Source organism: Strix uralensis, chromosome 6 (genome assembly GCF_047716275.1).
Source record: "Strix uralensis isolate ZFMK-TIS-50842 chromosome 6, bStrUra1, whole genome shotgun sequence".
Classification (NCBI taxonomy): domain Eukaryota; kingdom Metazoa; phylum Chordata; class Aves; order Strigiformes; family Strigidae; genus Strix; species Strix uralensis.
Window position 1 is genome coordinate 18,196,425 of NC_133977.1, and position 16,762 is coordinate 18,213,186.

Consider the following 16,762-nt stretch of genomic DNA (forward strand, 5'->3'; position numbering starts at 1 on the left):
TAAATTAAAAAGTACTGCTTAAACAAATGTAGCATACATCAAATAAATGAATTGTAATCAGTCATTTTGTTTTAATTATTCTTAGGGAGTTGCGTAGCTTGGTCATTGAGATGGTCTTGTCTACAGATATGTCGGGTCATTTTCAACAAATTAAAACAATGCGACATACTCTACAGCAGACAGAGGGGTAGGTTTTTTTCCATTCTGTTCATTATCTACAGTCTTTCAGTGAGCTCATGTACTAGAAAAGAATTTAAATAGTTGCTTTTGTTTTGAGATAATTGGAGCATGTCCTTGAATTGACAGGGTAGACAAAGCCAAAGCCATGTCTTTGATTCTACATGCAGCAGACATAAGCCATCCAGCAAAATCCTGGGAACTGCACTACCGGTGGACCATGGCCCTAATGGAAGAATTTTTTCGACAGGTGCCATTTTAAAAATCTTTTAATAAATCTAGTTCAAGAAGCAATGGTTACACAACTAAATCTTTTCATAAGTCTACCAGCAAGGATGCTGTTAGTTGTGATTGACAAGCACAGTCAGTAGTATGTATTCCTTACTCTTCATACATTCCACTGACATTAATTCAACTTGTATATGCGTGAATAAGATGAAATTGTTATAACTCTATATCTATTTCAGCTGATACCAGGATTCTGAGTGTTGTAGCATTTTTTCTTCTTTCAATTATAATATAGCTTGTCAAGCTGTTTTCATTCTGTAGACAGAGATTTATATATGCTTTGAGTTAAAAAGAAGCACTAGCAGGGTAGGATGAGGGACTTGAAAATAGGAAGAAATCATGTTCAGCAAAGAAGGCAAAAAGTTGTGTCCATTTCACATTTCAGAAAGCCCACCTATTTCTTTTCCTTGCCAGTACTTACCATGCATATGCCACATAGATCTGAAGGTTTTGCTTCCATAACAGCCTGATCCAAAGCCAGAGGTTAGATGGTATCATCCTGTTAATGCTATGGCCATATATCCTAAAACAAAAATGAGACACACCTTTGTGAAAGTCTTTTCATTTCTGTGAGATACTGAATTCAAAGAGAAAGTCCAGTAGGTGTTGCTGTCACTGCTGCAATTTTGTTACTCACCTCAGCAGGTGAAAATAAAACATTTCTCCACGGGTGGAATACTCTCCCTGTAATTAATATTTGTGACCATGCACATTTTTAACATAACAGTTACTGAAGTACAATCAATAACCAGAATCCAGTTTAGTTATTACGTAGTTTCTACAGTTATACACAGGTTTTAAAAATGGTTAATACAGATAATGGAACTGTGTATGTCTAGCTCAGCTTGATTGTCATTATTTCGCTATATGCTGACATTTTCAAATCAGGTGGGTCATGCTGGAAAAAGGGGTCAGAGAATAAAAAAGTCAGTATGTTAAACCATGAGGTTGTTAGGCCCATCTGTACTAGAAGGTTCTTGCTTGGTTCCTGGAGGTTCTTTATACAAATTCTCAGTAAGGAGCATCGGGACATCCTTGACTCTGGGCTTTGCACTGAGGAGACAGTTTGGAGAGATGGTGCCTTAATCTAAATAACAAAAGGACTGAGTTTTGTGGAAATACTGACTAGAACCATGAGTTTGTGTCTGTTTCTGGAAATGGAAATTATGAGAATTTTGAACTTGAAAGGAAAAAGGGGGAGCAGATTATCCCAGCTATATATTACTTGAAAAGGTCAGAGATGACCAACTGTAAAAACATTTTAGACATGTAGACAGACTAGACAGAGCCCATGGGACAGTGAGGCAATGTGTCCAGTCAAGTGGATGTAGCATTAGCAATAAACAGTACCATACTGGTCATTGAGTGTTTAGGATCATCTAATGTTTTTGTTATTCCTTTATCCTTTCATTAGAAGAAGTAGCTGGATCCCAAATAAGCTGCTCAACAGCATTGAGAAGACATTTAACAATAAAATCAAATCACCATGTATGCATGTCTGTAACTCAGCAGTATAAGATGTGAAAATCTTTCAGGCTGTAGAGGAGTGTGCAAGGAACCGAATCCCTCTTTATACATGCTACTAAGAACAGCATGTGTGGAGTAGTTCCAACACATTTAAAGTGTGATGAAGTAACTGTACATATATAAATGCACTGAGCAGTGCAGACACAGTAGGTCTCCTACTTCCTAGGTGCACTGGCTTGGTTGTGCATCCTCTGGTCTGTTGATCTGAAAGTATGTGGTGGAAATCTCTGGGATTTCCAAATCTGTGTCAGCCAAGGTAAAGTAGTCTAAATGTATACAAAATCCACTAACTCTTCCTCTTCTTTTCTTTAAAGATAGCAATTCAACTACTTCTACTGCCTTACAGGAAAAAACAGCAGAGTCTGAAACTGCCAAGGCAAAAACAATGCTTTATCAGGCAGCTTTCAAAGTAGCGAGCACCAGCAAAAAATGAACATTCACCTAGACAAAAAACTTTGTTAACTGCAGCTAGCGGTTAAAATACGTGCCAGTGTTAACTTCAGGGAAAAAGCCAAACGCTTTAAGTTTAAAAGCAACAACTACAGAAAGGGTGTTATAATGCCAAGGAAAATCTGAGCTACTTGTTTAAAATAGAAATACACCCACCCATCTCAAAATCTTAAAAATAAAGAAATACATAGTTCAAATCACTCAAAGAAGCATCACAGCTCCTTTAGCATTCTGCTTTCAGTCTGAATACAAAATACAAAAGCACAAAAAGAGAATTTGTGCAGTGAGTTCAGCACCTGGGCAAAAAAATTTTTTTACTGTTTTGATCTTTATCTTGATTTTAAAACTCATTAAATTCTAATTATCAATTTAAATGTTAGTGTTGTGTCCATTATTACAATTTACAATAGACTTAGACTTATATGACATGTAAGTATTAACTATGTATTATATTAATTGCAAAGTAATCATAATTGGGGTAAAGAGCTATTTGAAAACATTAAAAAATTCAAACTGATTCTTCACTAGTGTGGAATTTTCTCTTTTTTAATACCTACTTAAGGGAAGATTACAAAATTAATATTGCTTTAGAAATCCTGTATTCAACAATGGTCGAAATTGTTAGAAGTACCCCAGTTTATATTATATCACTGTCTGGCTTCTGCATTTACATGGAGGTGCCACTAACACTGCTCCTAGTAGCAAGTGTTCATGTGTTCTTCTACATTCTGAAGTCAAACTATGAACAATCGGGTGTAAAATTTAAAGGCCGTAGTGATAAAACTCTCCAATTTCACATGAAACACAATCTGCGAGTTACATCTGTTCCTGTGGCTGAAGTGGTTTTACTGGTATTATAGTTCTAAACTTTTCCCAGATCTAGTTCAATGATACATGATAAAAAGACTAAGGAAGGTTGATACTGCCCCCTTCATCTATCAGCTTCTGACAAGATCTTTGGGAAAATGGGATGTTCATGTACTGCTCCCCACTGAATGATCATGAAACAGCATTCTCCATGATTAATGTAATATGTAGTCATTTTACTTGATAGACTAAGTTTTCCTATATCTATAATGTCAGTGCTTCTGGGGGCCAGGTTTGTCCAGCAATGCAAATTATAGCCTCCTTTGAAAGATGTCTCTTCAGTTTGTTTTGCACCACTAGACTTTCTTTTTGAGATTTTGCAAGACAGTTGGTCTACCATGCTGAAAATTGAGATAATACCCCCAGTCTTTTAAGACTGTTAGGACAAAAAAACTCTTTTAATGTGTTAGGTGTTTAAATGTTTTCAGAACTAGGTTGTACAAATCATCTTTGTAATGAAATTGAGCTTGCGCTTTTTTAATGTGTCAGCAGCAGAGAGGCATGCCTGCTAGTGAGAATGAGTTCAAGTCAGATCATACCCTTAATTTGTGTAAATCCATTGAAGAAATTTTACAAGTTGGATAAACCAATGTAATAGAAGAAAACACTTAACATTTGACATACTATTATAAACACGTCTAAATATCTCCGATCCTATTACATCTGGGCTCAGCAGGACTAAACTGTAAATATTGAAGGACTTCATCTATGCTAAAGCTCATTGGCAGATGCCTTGCTCTTGAGGAGAGCTTGCTTAGAATAAGTTGCTTTATATAAAAATTATCAAATGTAAGTTAAAATTTTTGCTTTTAGTTTTCCTGAAAATTTAAAAATAAATAATGAGGGGTTTTTTTTTTGTCTGTGGCTTGCTTTTAATCAAGAATATAAATGAAAAAAGTAATCTGTTGAATAAATACTAAGAATGTACAGATTCCTTTGTCTCTCTATCAGATATGTGCTTAAATATTAAATGTTGTTTGCAGGGAGACAAAGAGGCTGCTTTAGGTCTTCAATTTTCTCCACTCTGTGACCGCAAGTCTACTTTGGTAGCTCAATCCCAAATAGGTAATGACAAGTTGTGGTTTTCTTTTTCTTGTATGTGTAGGAACATGTAAAATCATGTGGACATTTCTTATATCCATTTTGAATTTTAAATGTTCCAAATGCCATCATATAGAAGGTATTTCTTTGTACCTATCTGTTCACCAAACTCATATGCTCTTACAGCAGAAATGTGCTGGTCTCAAGAAACATGAAGTAATTTCAGCATATGTGATGCCATGGAGGGGTAGGAGAAAGATTAACCAAGTACTGGACATGAGCCCAACTTTTACTGTACACACTTTAGAGTTTGGTAGATCATGTCCTCAGACAGACTGATTCTTGCTCAAGAACTCACAGGTCTGTCTCAACTGCAATCTAAAAGCCTGGTAGCATTTTGTAGATGCATCTTAACTTAAAGCTAATTCATACATCAGATCGCTGGACTGCGGTTAAGACTGTCAGTGTGGCAAGGTCAGAATACACAGGGTCAAGTCTCCTTGGGTTGACAAAGACCACTGCATTCTGTTCCTGTAAATTCTAATTGCATTTTGGTCAACAGTGGCCAAACTTTGGCCTCCCATTTTCAGAAATGCAGGTCTTGGCTCTCTCTATCCCCATTTCCATTGGCAATAATAAGGAAATAAAAATTGGTAAAGATCACTGGGGCTAGTTACAAGGACACACCCTAGAAGCATACTGAGTAAAGCAGTAAGTCCTACTAACAGCTGCACCTTTTATGTGAGTGAACACAGTACACAAGGAGAGATTCTGTAGGTGACAGTGTCTTATCCTTGAATTCAAGCATGTCATTCTGTCTGATCTTGTCACTCAAAATGTCCTTTAGTTCATTTCACTGGGACTTGAAAGGCAATGTTCTTGAGTGTCATGCCTACTGCAGGAGGAAAGCGCGGTCCTAGGCTGAAGTACTGTTGCTCACCTTTGTGCTGTGTTGCTTGGTTATAGTATGAAGACATCATTGCTAGCTCATGTTTTAGCTTTTTTCTTTTTTTTTCTGTTAAGTGCTCAGCAGAGAATAATGCTTCATTCTCTCACTGTGTCATTCCATACCTTGACAAGCACTTTAAAATGTAAAAGACATTGTTCAGAGCTGACATCTCAGAACTGTGGGATGAATGCTGTCTCCTAAGGATATTACTTGTTCTCTTCACTGATTTGACAGAACACTCCTACACACTGTGAAATAACACTTTACCTCCACAGAATAATAAACAGCAGTTCGAAATATTAACTCCTTGGCAAGAAGCTCCAAATGGTAAAACAGACAGTATGACTTCTAGCCCCTCAGCTCAATGTTAGCTTCCCTTCTATTCAATAATTAATATTCATTTCAAATGGTCAGTGTGTTCTGCAGTGCATAAAATTTACAAGAAAAATAAATTAAAAGCTATAATTACTAATACCTAGTTATATCTATACAGCTTCATGTGGTTTTGTTTTTACTTGTGCTTTTTTCTTCAAGATTGTACTAGTGGTATCTAGTATATTGAATCAGGACTACAGTCAAAAAATCAGGCTAATATTAAGTATTTATTTTTAGATTTGAGAGTTGTGGAAATGTAAAATCTGATTTTCTCTCTTTTTCTTTTTTAGGTTTCATTGATTTCATAGTAGAACCAACATTTTCTCTTCTCACGGACTCAATGGAGAAAATTGTTATGCCTCTTATAGAGGAAGCATCAAAATCTGAAAGTCCTGCATTTGGGACACCCAGGTATGAATACACCACTTAGTTATTGAACTAACATAAACTAACATAATAATGTCATTCTCAGAATGATCGCCAATTATTTTAAGAGTTGAAAAAGTAACATAAATCGCTGTATAGTATTGCCACCATGTGGTGCTATGATGTATTTGCAATAGGCTATTACTCCATTGACTGTGGACAGTCGTGCATATAAAAAAACAGAACCACAGTAACAAGCAGAAATCACACGTATAAAATATAAAGTTGATTTTCTACAGCATATCTAATAACATTTTTTTACTTTGCTATAATTTCTGCAATAGATTATTGAAGTTCCTCGTTCTCTTACCTTGAACTATTTTCGATATAATTTTAATTGATAGTACCAAAAGTAATTACATCCTTTCAGAGAGACAATTGGATGTGGAGGTGATGCAGGTGGTTTCAGCTTTTTTTCTGTTTTTAATTATGCTGTAGGTCACTTTCCTTCTTCACGTTTCCACATTAGTATTATTTGATATATACACTTAAGACAAAACTGATTCCAGTTATATTCCACTTGAGAGATTTAAATAAATGTGTGAGATGCAGGGGGGGTTGCCCATCAAACTCCTGGTTTTTGTATCATGATAGAAGTTGTCTATAAAACAAACTAGCTATGACAGACAATGTTATCTGAGTGACTCCACACTGAAAGCAGCGTTCAATAATCATATACTGCTTTTACAAATATTGCCTCTGTTATCACATTTTTTTCATTTTAAAACTAATTTGAGCTTTCACTGAGGCTACTAATGCGATAGCTCTGCAGGGCAATTATTCATTTGCTGTGCATTAGATTTTAATAGTAAAATGATGAACCTAGCTCTTTTCTGATCATGAGTTTACATGTATTTTGGTTACTAGAAGTAAGTAGAAGTTACTAGAAGTAGGTCTTTATGACAGTGTTCTTAGTGTTTTGGGGAACAGTGCTAAGGCATTATTGGTAACAAATTTGTTTACCTACATACTTCTTCACAAATGAGTGATTAGCAGCTGCAAATGATCTGTAGGTCCAGGATTCATTTTCGGTTCATGACTGAGTGGTAGATGAACAAAGGCTTCCTCCTGTGAGGTGGAGAATAAAGGGATTTTTTCTTAGTATGGAATCAAGAGCTACACTTATGAAGAGAGTGGAGAGCCTATAGCATGATACAGAAATGACTGAGCCAGCAGAGTTGCACAAACACTACTGGATGGGCGCCATGAGTGCAAGGTGTGATGTTCACAGTGGTGCCTGGAAAACAGATCTATAGCCCATTTTTCCCATTCTCTCCCATTCAACATCTCTGGAGCACACGGAAATTACCATTAACTTTTCTTGTGCAGTTCTCACTGATACGTTCATTGCAATTGTATTTTCTGATTAATGGAAAAACATTTGTATGCATATAAACATCTGTCTTTGATACCAGTGAGATAAACTACACAGCATGATTGAGTAAACAAAACCTGCTATGACTTGATTACCTGTATAAGGCCAGAAACAGGTCTGATTTTTTAATCCTAAGAAAAAAAGATAGTTGATTCTTTTTTTCCCATCTTTGCATGTTATCTGCATATTCACGTACGAATAATTAATTTGACTTCTACCTTACGTATAAGGTAGCTGCAGTAGCTCATAAGTGGATTTTAAAGCCACTCTACTAAATCCTGCTTTGACTACACTTGAAGGCATGTACCTTGAAGAGAATTTTCAGCTGAAGCTAAACTTACCTGTCATATACTTTTGTGTCTTGCTTTTTTTAAATGGGTCAAAAAATAACAATCAGACGTCTCTCCTGTGACCCCCAAAGACACCAATCACTGTTCAAAAACACAGCTAAGAAGCTGCTTCACAATGGCTACATAAACACTATTTTCAAGAACCAACTTACAAGTAATGTCACATTTTTTTCAAGAATTCCCTGGAAAAAGGTCATTAAGAATTGGTTACAGCTTCATGAGTTGAAGAAATGTTTTGTATCTTAGGCACTCTTTGTTGAAAACTATATTTCAAGTTAGTGATTGCGTGTAGGTCCTAAGGAATTTGATTCAAATTAACTGTTTGTGTATTATTAAAATTGCCTGACTGTGTTCATAATTCAGGGTTTTTTCCCTTCTGCAGCCCGAATAGTTTGGTACCAGTAAGCTATGCTGAAGCACAAAGACGACCCAGTTTTAAAAGTACAAGTGATGGAGGGACACACATAGAAAATTCTTTAGCAACTGTAGACCTAACGAGCTTTAAGGACAACTTGATGAAGATCATTCAAGCAAACAAAGAAAGATGGAAAGAATTAGCAGTAGAAGGTATGATATACTGAAGTGGAATGTTTTTATAGGTTACTCCCTAAGATCTCTCCTACTTTCATTTTTTAATTTCCTTCAACCTATAAAAATACATAGTTGTCTTGTATTCATGTATTTTATGTCTTAATGTTTGTTTAGATGGTCTCATCTTGCTCTTCCAGGAGGTATAAAGAGATATAGGTGATCAGGGGATGAGAGGAAATCTCATAGCCTCTACAATAAGACTCTGTGCTGCTCAACTTATCTTTAGAGGTCTGGCTTAGAAATGTGCATTCTTGCACATTTAATCATAACTGATACTGACATCTGCTTTAAATGCTAAAATCAACAATTCAAAGTAGTATGTGCTGCCACATTTCTTAAGAAATGTAAAAGTTTCACTTTGCTATTAGAAATGCTATTTGTTCCCCACTGTATGGAACAGAATTCAGTATTGCAGGCTTCTTGGGACTACGCTGTAGGCAATTATTTAAATGACTCAGTAGATCTAAAGGTTTTGGCAATCACAGCGTGTATTAGACCGAAACAAGGCAAAAAGTCACTCTTCATTTGCCGGTTGATAGTTAATAAAGCCAAACCTGCATCAGGCATCTTAGTTCATAAGCCATACCTGAAAATTGTCTTGAGTTACAGTTATCTGAGTGAAATGATTTGGAAATGCTGGGCATGCTTTCTGCTGTGAAAAAGAGAGCTGTTAATGTTTGAGACTCCATGGACTTTGTTGAGATTGTGGTTGTCCATACTCTAGGATGACCTTCTTTTCTTCCATCTGCTTGACTAATGAAGTGTGTCTAAGTATTTCCTGAACAGAATTATGGAATTACAGTAGAATGTACAATAGGAAAACTGATGGGTAAGTGGAAATAGCTGGTCTTGAGTCCAGAGCTTGATGAACAATATCGGCTCTGTGAGATCGTGGTTGAACCTGGTTTGCAAAACCTCTGTGAGAGCAAAGAAGAGATTTATAGAAAACTGCACCCACAGAGAGACTACTTGCAGCAACATCTGCAGTTGACTGGAGCATGTCATGGAGACCTTCTGGATGCCTGATTAGAATCTAGGAGAGCCTTGTGAATAGTACAAATACTTTTGATACAGATTTATATTTTGTTAGTACACAGATAGTAAGTTTTTTAATAAAAGTTGTGGGGGGATTATATAGGTTTTGTGAAAGTTAAGACATTTTCCATTCATTTGGAATGGAATGTGTGGGCACTTACTCCATATGTGGGCTAAGTGAACATAGCCCTCTATAGAGCACTGTCTGAGATAGCACATAAGTTCCATGTCACATAATGGGAGAAGGAATCTTCCCCAACGGGTCCAGGTCAGCAGTATATCTGCTGTGAAGCTGCACCCTGCAAAGGCTGAAAATCCTTAATCAGACTGTGCAAAATTAGCATCTAGTAAAAAATGAAAAATATTGAAATGCATCCCCTTTCCACTTGAAATTCCTTCCATATTGCACTCAAATTTGACTAAGCTTGTAAGTGAATAACCTGAGACCTTGAACCTCAGATAATTTGTTCCATCCTCTTTGGATCTCATGTTACCTTCTCTGACTCTATTGCTTGATGAAAAGTCTCTAGGTTGCTCTGGGTCTATGTATGAAGTTGTGTTTTATTCATATGTCAGTAGGAGCATGTACCGAGGGAAGAAATATCAGGGGTAAATCACTGCCAGGCGAAAGGAGCGTTGCTATTGCTATCATTGTTCCTAGCTAGATAATTTATGACAAGCTGCAAAGTGCAGTGAGGAGGTCACATGTGTGAGGACAGAGTGCCATGGTAGTAAGCAGTCTGGCTGTTAGTGTAGATCTCCAAACACACTTCCTAAACTGACTATGACAAACAGTACTAGAGCTGTTAAAAAAACCATCTGCATTCTTGTCAGTGAGCTCTGCAAACACTAGACACTTTTCCCAGATTAGTTCACAGGCTCAGGAAAAGTTGTCTGTATAAAATGTAGTAATGTAGATTCACAAGTAGTATAGAAAGGAAACTAGCAACAATCCATGTAATTTCCTGAGGATGACTTGAACTCATTCCTGCTTCTCACCTTTTCAGGATAAGGCTGCTCATGGTTGGGAGTCAGTTCAGCTGGAGCAAGGGCCTGCTCCCTCAGCAAGGGTTGAAGAAGATAATCTGAATCCTATGCCTAGACAGTCCAGAGCAGAAGACCAAGACACAATGACAGTGTTGTTGACAGGGCAGCTTTCCTGGAGGTGCTGGTGCTACCCTTCCCTGAAAAGATAGTTGCCATTGAGACTTGATTCAGAGCAAACAGCTTGTACAAGGAACAGTGTGCTTTATTTTGGAAAGGCCTGTGTTAGTAAGGAAAGCATTTATCTACCTAGGCAGCTGTTTGAGATCTTCCTTAACAGAAGGCTCACTAAATAAGATGGCTCCATTTTGCTAAAAAGGCCATGTCTTGTATAATTGATGCAGAAGAGCTCGGTGCTCTATAGCCTAAGGGTCCTCAACCTTTCACCACTGGAGAATTAGAGGAATGTTTCTCAGGCCTTTCAGGGAATGCCGTTAACAGGGAATTACCATAATGATCAAACATCTGGGATGCTAATTTGAAAGCCTTGATGTTTAATTAATATTCCAAACCCCTAATCACCAGATAATCTGTCTTTGTTCAACTCAACACAGTGATAAAGAGACCATTCCATCCTGTGCTTTTTTTCAACACATAGTGTTGATGGCTGCTGCTATTTGCAATTGTGGTAGTTGTAGCAAATAGACAGTAAAGATGCTCAGATGTGTCTGAGAGATTCTTTTATTGAAGAAAACGTTTGCTAAATGGATTTTAAGGTCTGGAAATTATTGACCTAAGAAAGCTGTAAGAAACACACAGCTTGTTGGCAAAGATTTAAATATCATGTAAGATCCTTCATGATGCATTTCTTAGAACATAGAGAAATTGTAACACAACGATTTAATATTTTAAAAAGACAATGTTTATTCCTCATGCGTACAATGTTTCTTCCTTCGTGCTTATTTTGTTCTATAAAAATGTTCTAAAGATTTACTAATCAAGTTGGTCAGTGTTTGGCAAGCTCAGGTACTCTTAACAGAATAAAAGGGTATGGACCAGTAATCATACTTATCATCTGTTCAGTAGATGTCATTATAAATAAAGTTACAAGTATAAATAAGTATCATTACCTTCACTTTAGAGTTGTGCAAAAAAAAGCACAGACGCTCACCTCAGGTCATATTGATAACATGAAGGAATGCAGCATACAGACCAAGGGTCCAGCTGCCAGTCGAATGGGCCCATCACTGAAGCATGCTAACATTGTTCACCTTCAGGATAATACAACAGCAGTGTTACTTGTTGTTCCCATTTTATGCTTATCTAACTCTTCTGAAGAATTAACTGCTACAGGACCTGATCAAAGGTTGCATTATTTCTATGGAAAGTGATCAGTGACAAACCTTGTCCTCCACACCTTTTGGCAGTGTACTGTATGGTATATGTCTGGGATGACTGACTGCATCGGGATGGGATGAAAAATATGTGAGGCTGAATGAGGCTCTTGCACTGTACTGTGCTTAATTTTGATGGTAAAAATACGAAAAAATGACAACTATTGCGTCTTTGGAGTAGAGATCGGCTTTTCCTCCCCCTACCTTCTCCCCCCCCCACCTCCCCGTGGGCAGCAACTTTAAATAACAAATGTCTCTTCTGAAAGACCTCTGCAAGGTACCTGCAGGCCCCCCTCAGGCACTTTCAGTCCTGCATACTTCCAGTCACAATAACCACAGGGTTTGGTTCCATTTTGTCTGAAAGATTTTCTCTGCAGAGTCACTAATAAGAAGAGAGTAACAGCTGCTGAAATGTGAAAATCTGAGAGTGATGATCTGATAGCATGTTAATGTGATTTAGCAGCCGCTAGGAAGGGTGAGCGGCAGGACGACATGTGTGACAGTCACAGAAACCAACTGACAGTTTGGCACATGAAATCTACCCTAATGAACTGTTTTAATCTGTTGGAGAAAAATAAATTCAGGGGGCTAAAGGAGTCCCATCTCAGACCAGTGACAGTGGTTTTAATTACAGTGCTAAAACGTTTAGATCATAAGCAGTTTTTGAGCTAATCCAGGAAAGTGTTAAGAACAGCGGGAAAAGGGAAATTTTCACCATTGTCTGAGAAAGAGCAATGAATGTGTTGAGCTAAGAGTAACAAGAAGTGTTTTGTATTGGCTGTACCTGGTAAATCACTGACTAAAGGAATAACTGAACCTGATAATGGGACCTGTTAAATATCCCCCTGGAGCACACACCAGAGAGCTGGCCCACTTCTGCATGTGACACCCTACATGACTTAAAATACCTTTTCCCTCTAGTAGGCTTGGAACAGCATGTCCCTCCCTTCCCCTGTCCCGAAAGACCCAGCATTCAAGCCCCTGTACTTACAGCTAAATGGCAAAAGAGAAGTAAAAGGCAGAGGTATCCACCCTAGGAAACCACAAATAATTTTCAACCAAATCTTTTAGTAAAAAGTTTTGATAGCTAATTAAGCCTTTGCTACATTTTCTGTATGACATAATGCAGTGACATCAAGTGCCACTGGATTACATGGTTTGCAGTGGTATTATATACTCCTGTATCTGTGATGAAATTTGCATGAGGAGTTGAAAGTGGAAGGAGTCAGTGTCTAAATAACTCTGTGGGTTACTGCAATGTATTCTTGGGTTTGAAAATGGCAGGTTGATTGGGAAAAATCACGGTTGTTTGGGAACTCATGGACATGTCTTTAAACTTACTTGGGATTCTCAGAGGGACCAGGATCAGTCCTCTCATTTTCTGCAAAGTTTTGATGCTTATTGCTGGTCTCTTCCTCTTCTCTTTAAAATGGCTGCTGTTTTTTAGAAAGCTGCAATTCCTTCCCATGTCATCTTGGTTTTGGTTTTTTGTCACTGCTTTCTGGAATTTTGTTTTCCAGTAAAAGAGAAGGCAGACAAGCCTAGAAATCAAAGTTTGTGGTAATATACACAGAGAATCCATATCATCCAGCAGCATTCTTCATTACAGATTCCTCAAATAATTTAATTCTTAGTGAAGATGAACAACTTTCCTATCTAATTCAGTAGTTTGCTAATTCTTAATACTTCAATGTCATTATGTCTTTCTGTACAGGTAAATTATTGTAGCTTGTTTTCAACACAGTTGATGGAAATAGCAATGTGATTCAGCAGACGTTTGTTTTACTGGGGTTTAGTGCTGTGGCAGTTGCTGCCATTAGCTGATTCGAGATGTTCTGCTTACACATGGCTTTCGTGTTTTTTCTCTCTATTCTTGTTAAGTCAATACGTGCTCAAGTGGTGCAGTTGTTGGAGACAAGAAAGGTATCTTATAAACCCTGTACTGGCAGATGATAGTAGTTGAATGTTCTGTTTCTTATTACAGAAAGGCCAGGAAAAGAAAATCGATGGAACATACAGAAGAGAAAGCACCAAAATGTAGAAAAGCTTCCTCACCACTTAGTAGACCATGTCCTGAAAGTGTTGCTGCATATACAGGCAGTAGCGTAGCTGAGTTAGTGGAAATCGGTGTTGTCGTTGATAATGCAGACTCAGCAGAGGTTCTGCAGCAGCAGAGCAGTGGTACTTCGGAGATGACAGTCCTACAGCACAGTGCTAGAGATTAAGCCATGTGACAGTCTTAGTGTTTCATGGACAGTTTCGTCCTTCGTTGGGCTGACAGGAATTCAGTGCTCCCATTTACTCCAGCAGACAATGAAAAAAAAACTCGCTTCAATTTTCAGAGCCTTATTAAGACAAAAAAAAAAAAAAAAAAGTGGCTTAATGAAAGAAAAGTATCTGGTGAAAAGGGAAGAGGAAAGAAGTCACCTTCACTAGTTAACACATTTTCTGTAGATGCAAAATTACTAAGTTCCAGAATTTTTTGACTATTCTGAAATTTGGCTATTGCCTAATGACTCCTGCCGGTCTTCCAAAGAAAACAATGCATTACAATGATTTTTCCAACAGCCCAGCCTAAACACAAGGGAAGAAAGACACCACTTCTACCATGTTTATATATCAAATGCCACTGTTGCTTCCCACCAAGGACAGTAATTTAAGGCAGAAGTTCAGAAATGGCATAGAAGTACAGGAGAGAGGAATAAGATTGAATCACCCCTGACAGACCAGTTAGGAGAAACCATTTATTTTACAGATGAACTCACACAAATTTTGCTGAATAACACTTCGGTTCTTGTAAGGAAAACAATAGCAAACAGTTGAAAATATGTAAACAGGCCTGTCTCCAAGCACTTTTACCAAGTTAAGACAGAGAGTGCAAAACCAGTAACAACAATGACACATACCCTGAGTTCACTGCACTGCACAACACACTTCTGTCTGCTGTTATCTGAATGGACATGATAATCCTTAAACTCTTCAGTGCCTAACTGACCCACCCCACCCCCCCAAAAAAAGAGGGGAGCTTTCTAGAGGACCAAGATGGTTGTTCATCTTATTAATCTTATTTATCTATTTACTCTTATTATATATTGTCAGTTTTGCAAATGCCAACTTGCACTGTTCATTTAACACACCCCATTTCTATCTCTGGCTGGCCATGGCAATGTGTGCCTGCAGGGAAGGAGGAACTTGCTCTTCCCAGCAGCCCAGTGCAGGGTGAGGGGTAGCAGCCTTGCCTGCTTCTCTTGGAGGATCCTGACAGTTTGTGGCTGGACAGAGGCAGAGGCTCTGCACAGTATTTATTAGAATTCTTACTGTTCAGCACTGGGGTCCAAACGTCATGCCAGATCTGCTTCTCTTACACTAGTGATATTAATTTAGCAGTGCCTTGCTTGAATTTTAGTTATTTGGTCACCGTCCGAGTCTCAGCCTCCTTTAAAGACTGCTAAATATTTCTGTTACATCAGAGTCATAGGACAGCAGAAATTATAGAAAATGCCAATTATGATATACAATACAAAGTTCCTGTATAATATAGAGTACAATTATTATCTGTTACGGACAGCAGAAATCTGTATTATTCCAACACATATAGCATATTCCACAAATGGCTGACATACCATAAGAATCCAGTATTTTTCATCTTTTTGACAGTGGATTTCATAGGGATTGAAGCTGAGTGGAGCAAAGCAAACATAGACTCAGACGTCCAGCAGATGAGAGACTTAATACCAAGAAAAAGGATTGGGGGTCTTAATGTAAGTTGTGATATCATCATAGAGGATTTTGTACTTGAGGCTTTTCAGTCTCATTCACAACTACCAGCCACTCCTCCTAGCTGCTCTGAACAAATTCCTCCCAAGTGGACAAGATAATTTTCTTCAAGCTTATTTAACTGAGAGTGACTTTGAAATTTTATCACCATGGAATGGTAATCACAGATACGATTATCAGCAAGAAAAGACGAATGTTTAGCAATAGTTTTAACTCCACAGATTTTAAAATTCCACAGTATTTTTCATACTTAGAAAAGATAATATTTTTCTCACATATTCTTTTCTACTGATTTTTGGAATAAATAGTATCGCACCAGTTTAAATGCAATAGGTATGACATTTGACTAGTATGTTATGAGGTGTAACTTGGTGCAGAGATACTCCATTTCAAAGCTACATCCATCTGATGTACATAGACCTGAGTTAGAGTTTGGCTGTGTTTTAGATATCCTTAAACACATATGCTTAAGATCATCTCAAGGACAGTCATAGAAATAAGAGACCAGCATGACAGAAGTTAAGAACAAGCCATTATCATTGTTCTAGTTAAACTGTTAATCTTCATTTGCCAGTTTAAGTTTGGTAGGGAGTGAAGGAAAGCAATTTTAAGTTTAGATAACTCAGCTTTGTGAACTAAAAAATAATAGTGAGTTTTGCTTATATGAATATTGAGACTTCTAATATAAGAATAAAATGGTTAGTCACCAAGTTACACCGAAAGAAATGTGAATTCTGCTTAGAATTGTCCTAAAACACCATTCTGTGAGAAAAATACTGTCTGTTCTTGCCATCTTTCAAGTTAAAAAAGTGTGAGCTAATATTACACTTTCATGTGCAATTATAGTTCAGCATTGCTTCCTCAACTTACTGATGCATCTGAACAGCATCTGAAATATTTTGTCTCGGATTGTCCTTGGCTTTTTATAAAGTTAAGGAAAAATTCTTGTAGCTCTGCCATATGGAGGCAAATATGGCATATAAATCAGTTTCTTGGGACAAAAGCCTTAGGTAGGTAGATTATACCATGAGTGACAGATGTTTTAATTAACATATCTAGATTGAACATCAGATTTGCTCCAAGTTGCATATAGATATTTCTTACTGTCTTTAGCCCAATCACTTCTTTGTAAGAGCTGCCTTGAAATTTGTAGAAA

The 16,762-nt window shown here is 37.5% G+C and overlaps 1 protein-coding gene across 3 annotated transcripts in view; it reads left to right on the top strand.

Annotated features, from left to right (window-relative positions):
- The window catches only part of PDE1A (phosphodiesterase 1A), a 162,788-nt gene that overhangs the window by 131,954 nt on the left and 14,072 nt on the right, over window positions 1–16,762 (top strand). For all 3 annotated transcript variants that reach the window (XM_074873049.1, XM_074873050.1, XM_074873051.1), the window contains 5 exons: window positions 86–187; window positions 307–427; window positions 4,293–4,374; window positions 5,965–6,085; window positions 8,208–8,392. In XM_074873049.1, coding sequence (XP_074729150.1) covers window positions 86–187; window positions 307–427; window positions 4,293–4,374; window positions 5,965–6,085; window positions 8,208–8,392 — 611 coding nt within the window. The remainder of the gene's footprint in view (window positions 1–85; window positions 188–306; window positions 428–4,292; window positions 4,375–5,964; window positions 6,086–8,207; window positions 8,393–16,762) is intronic.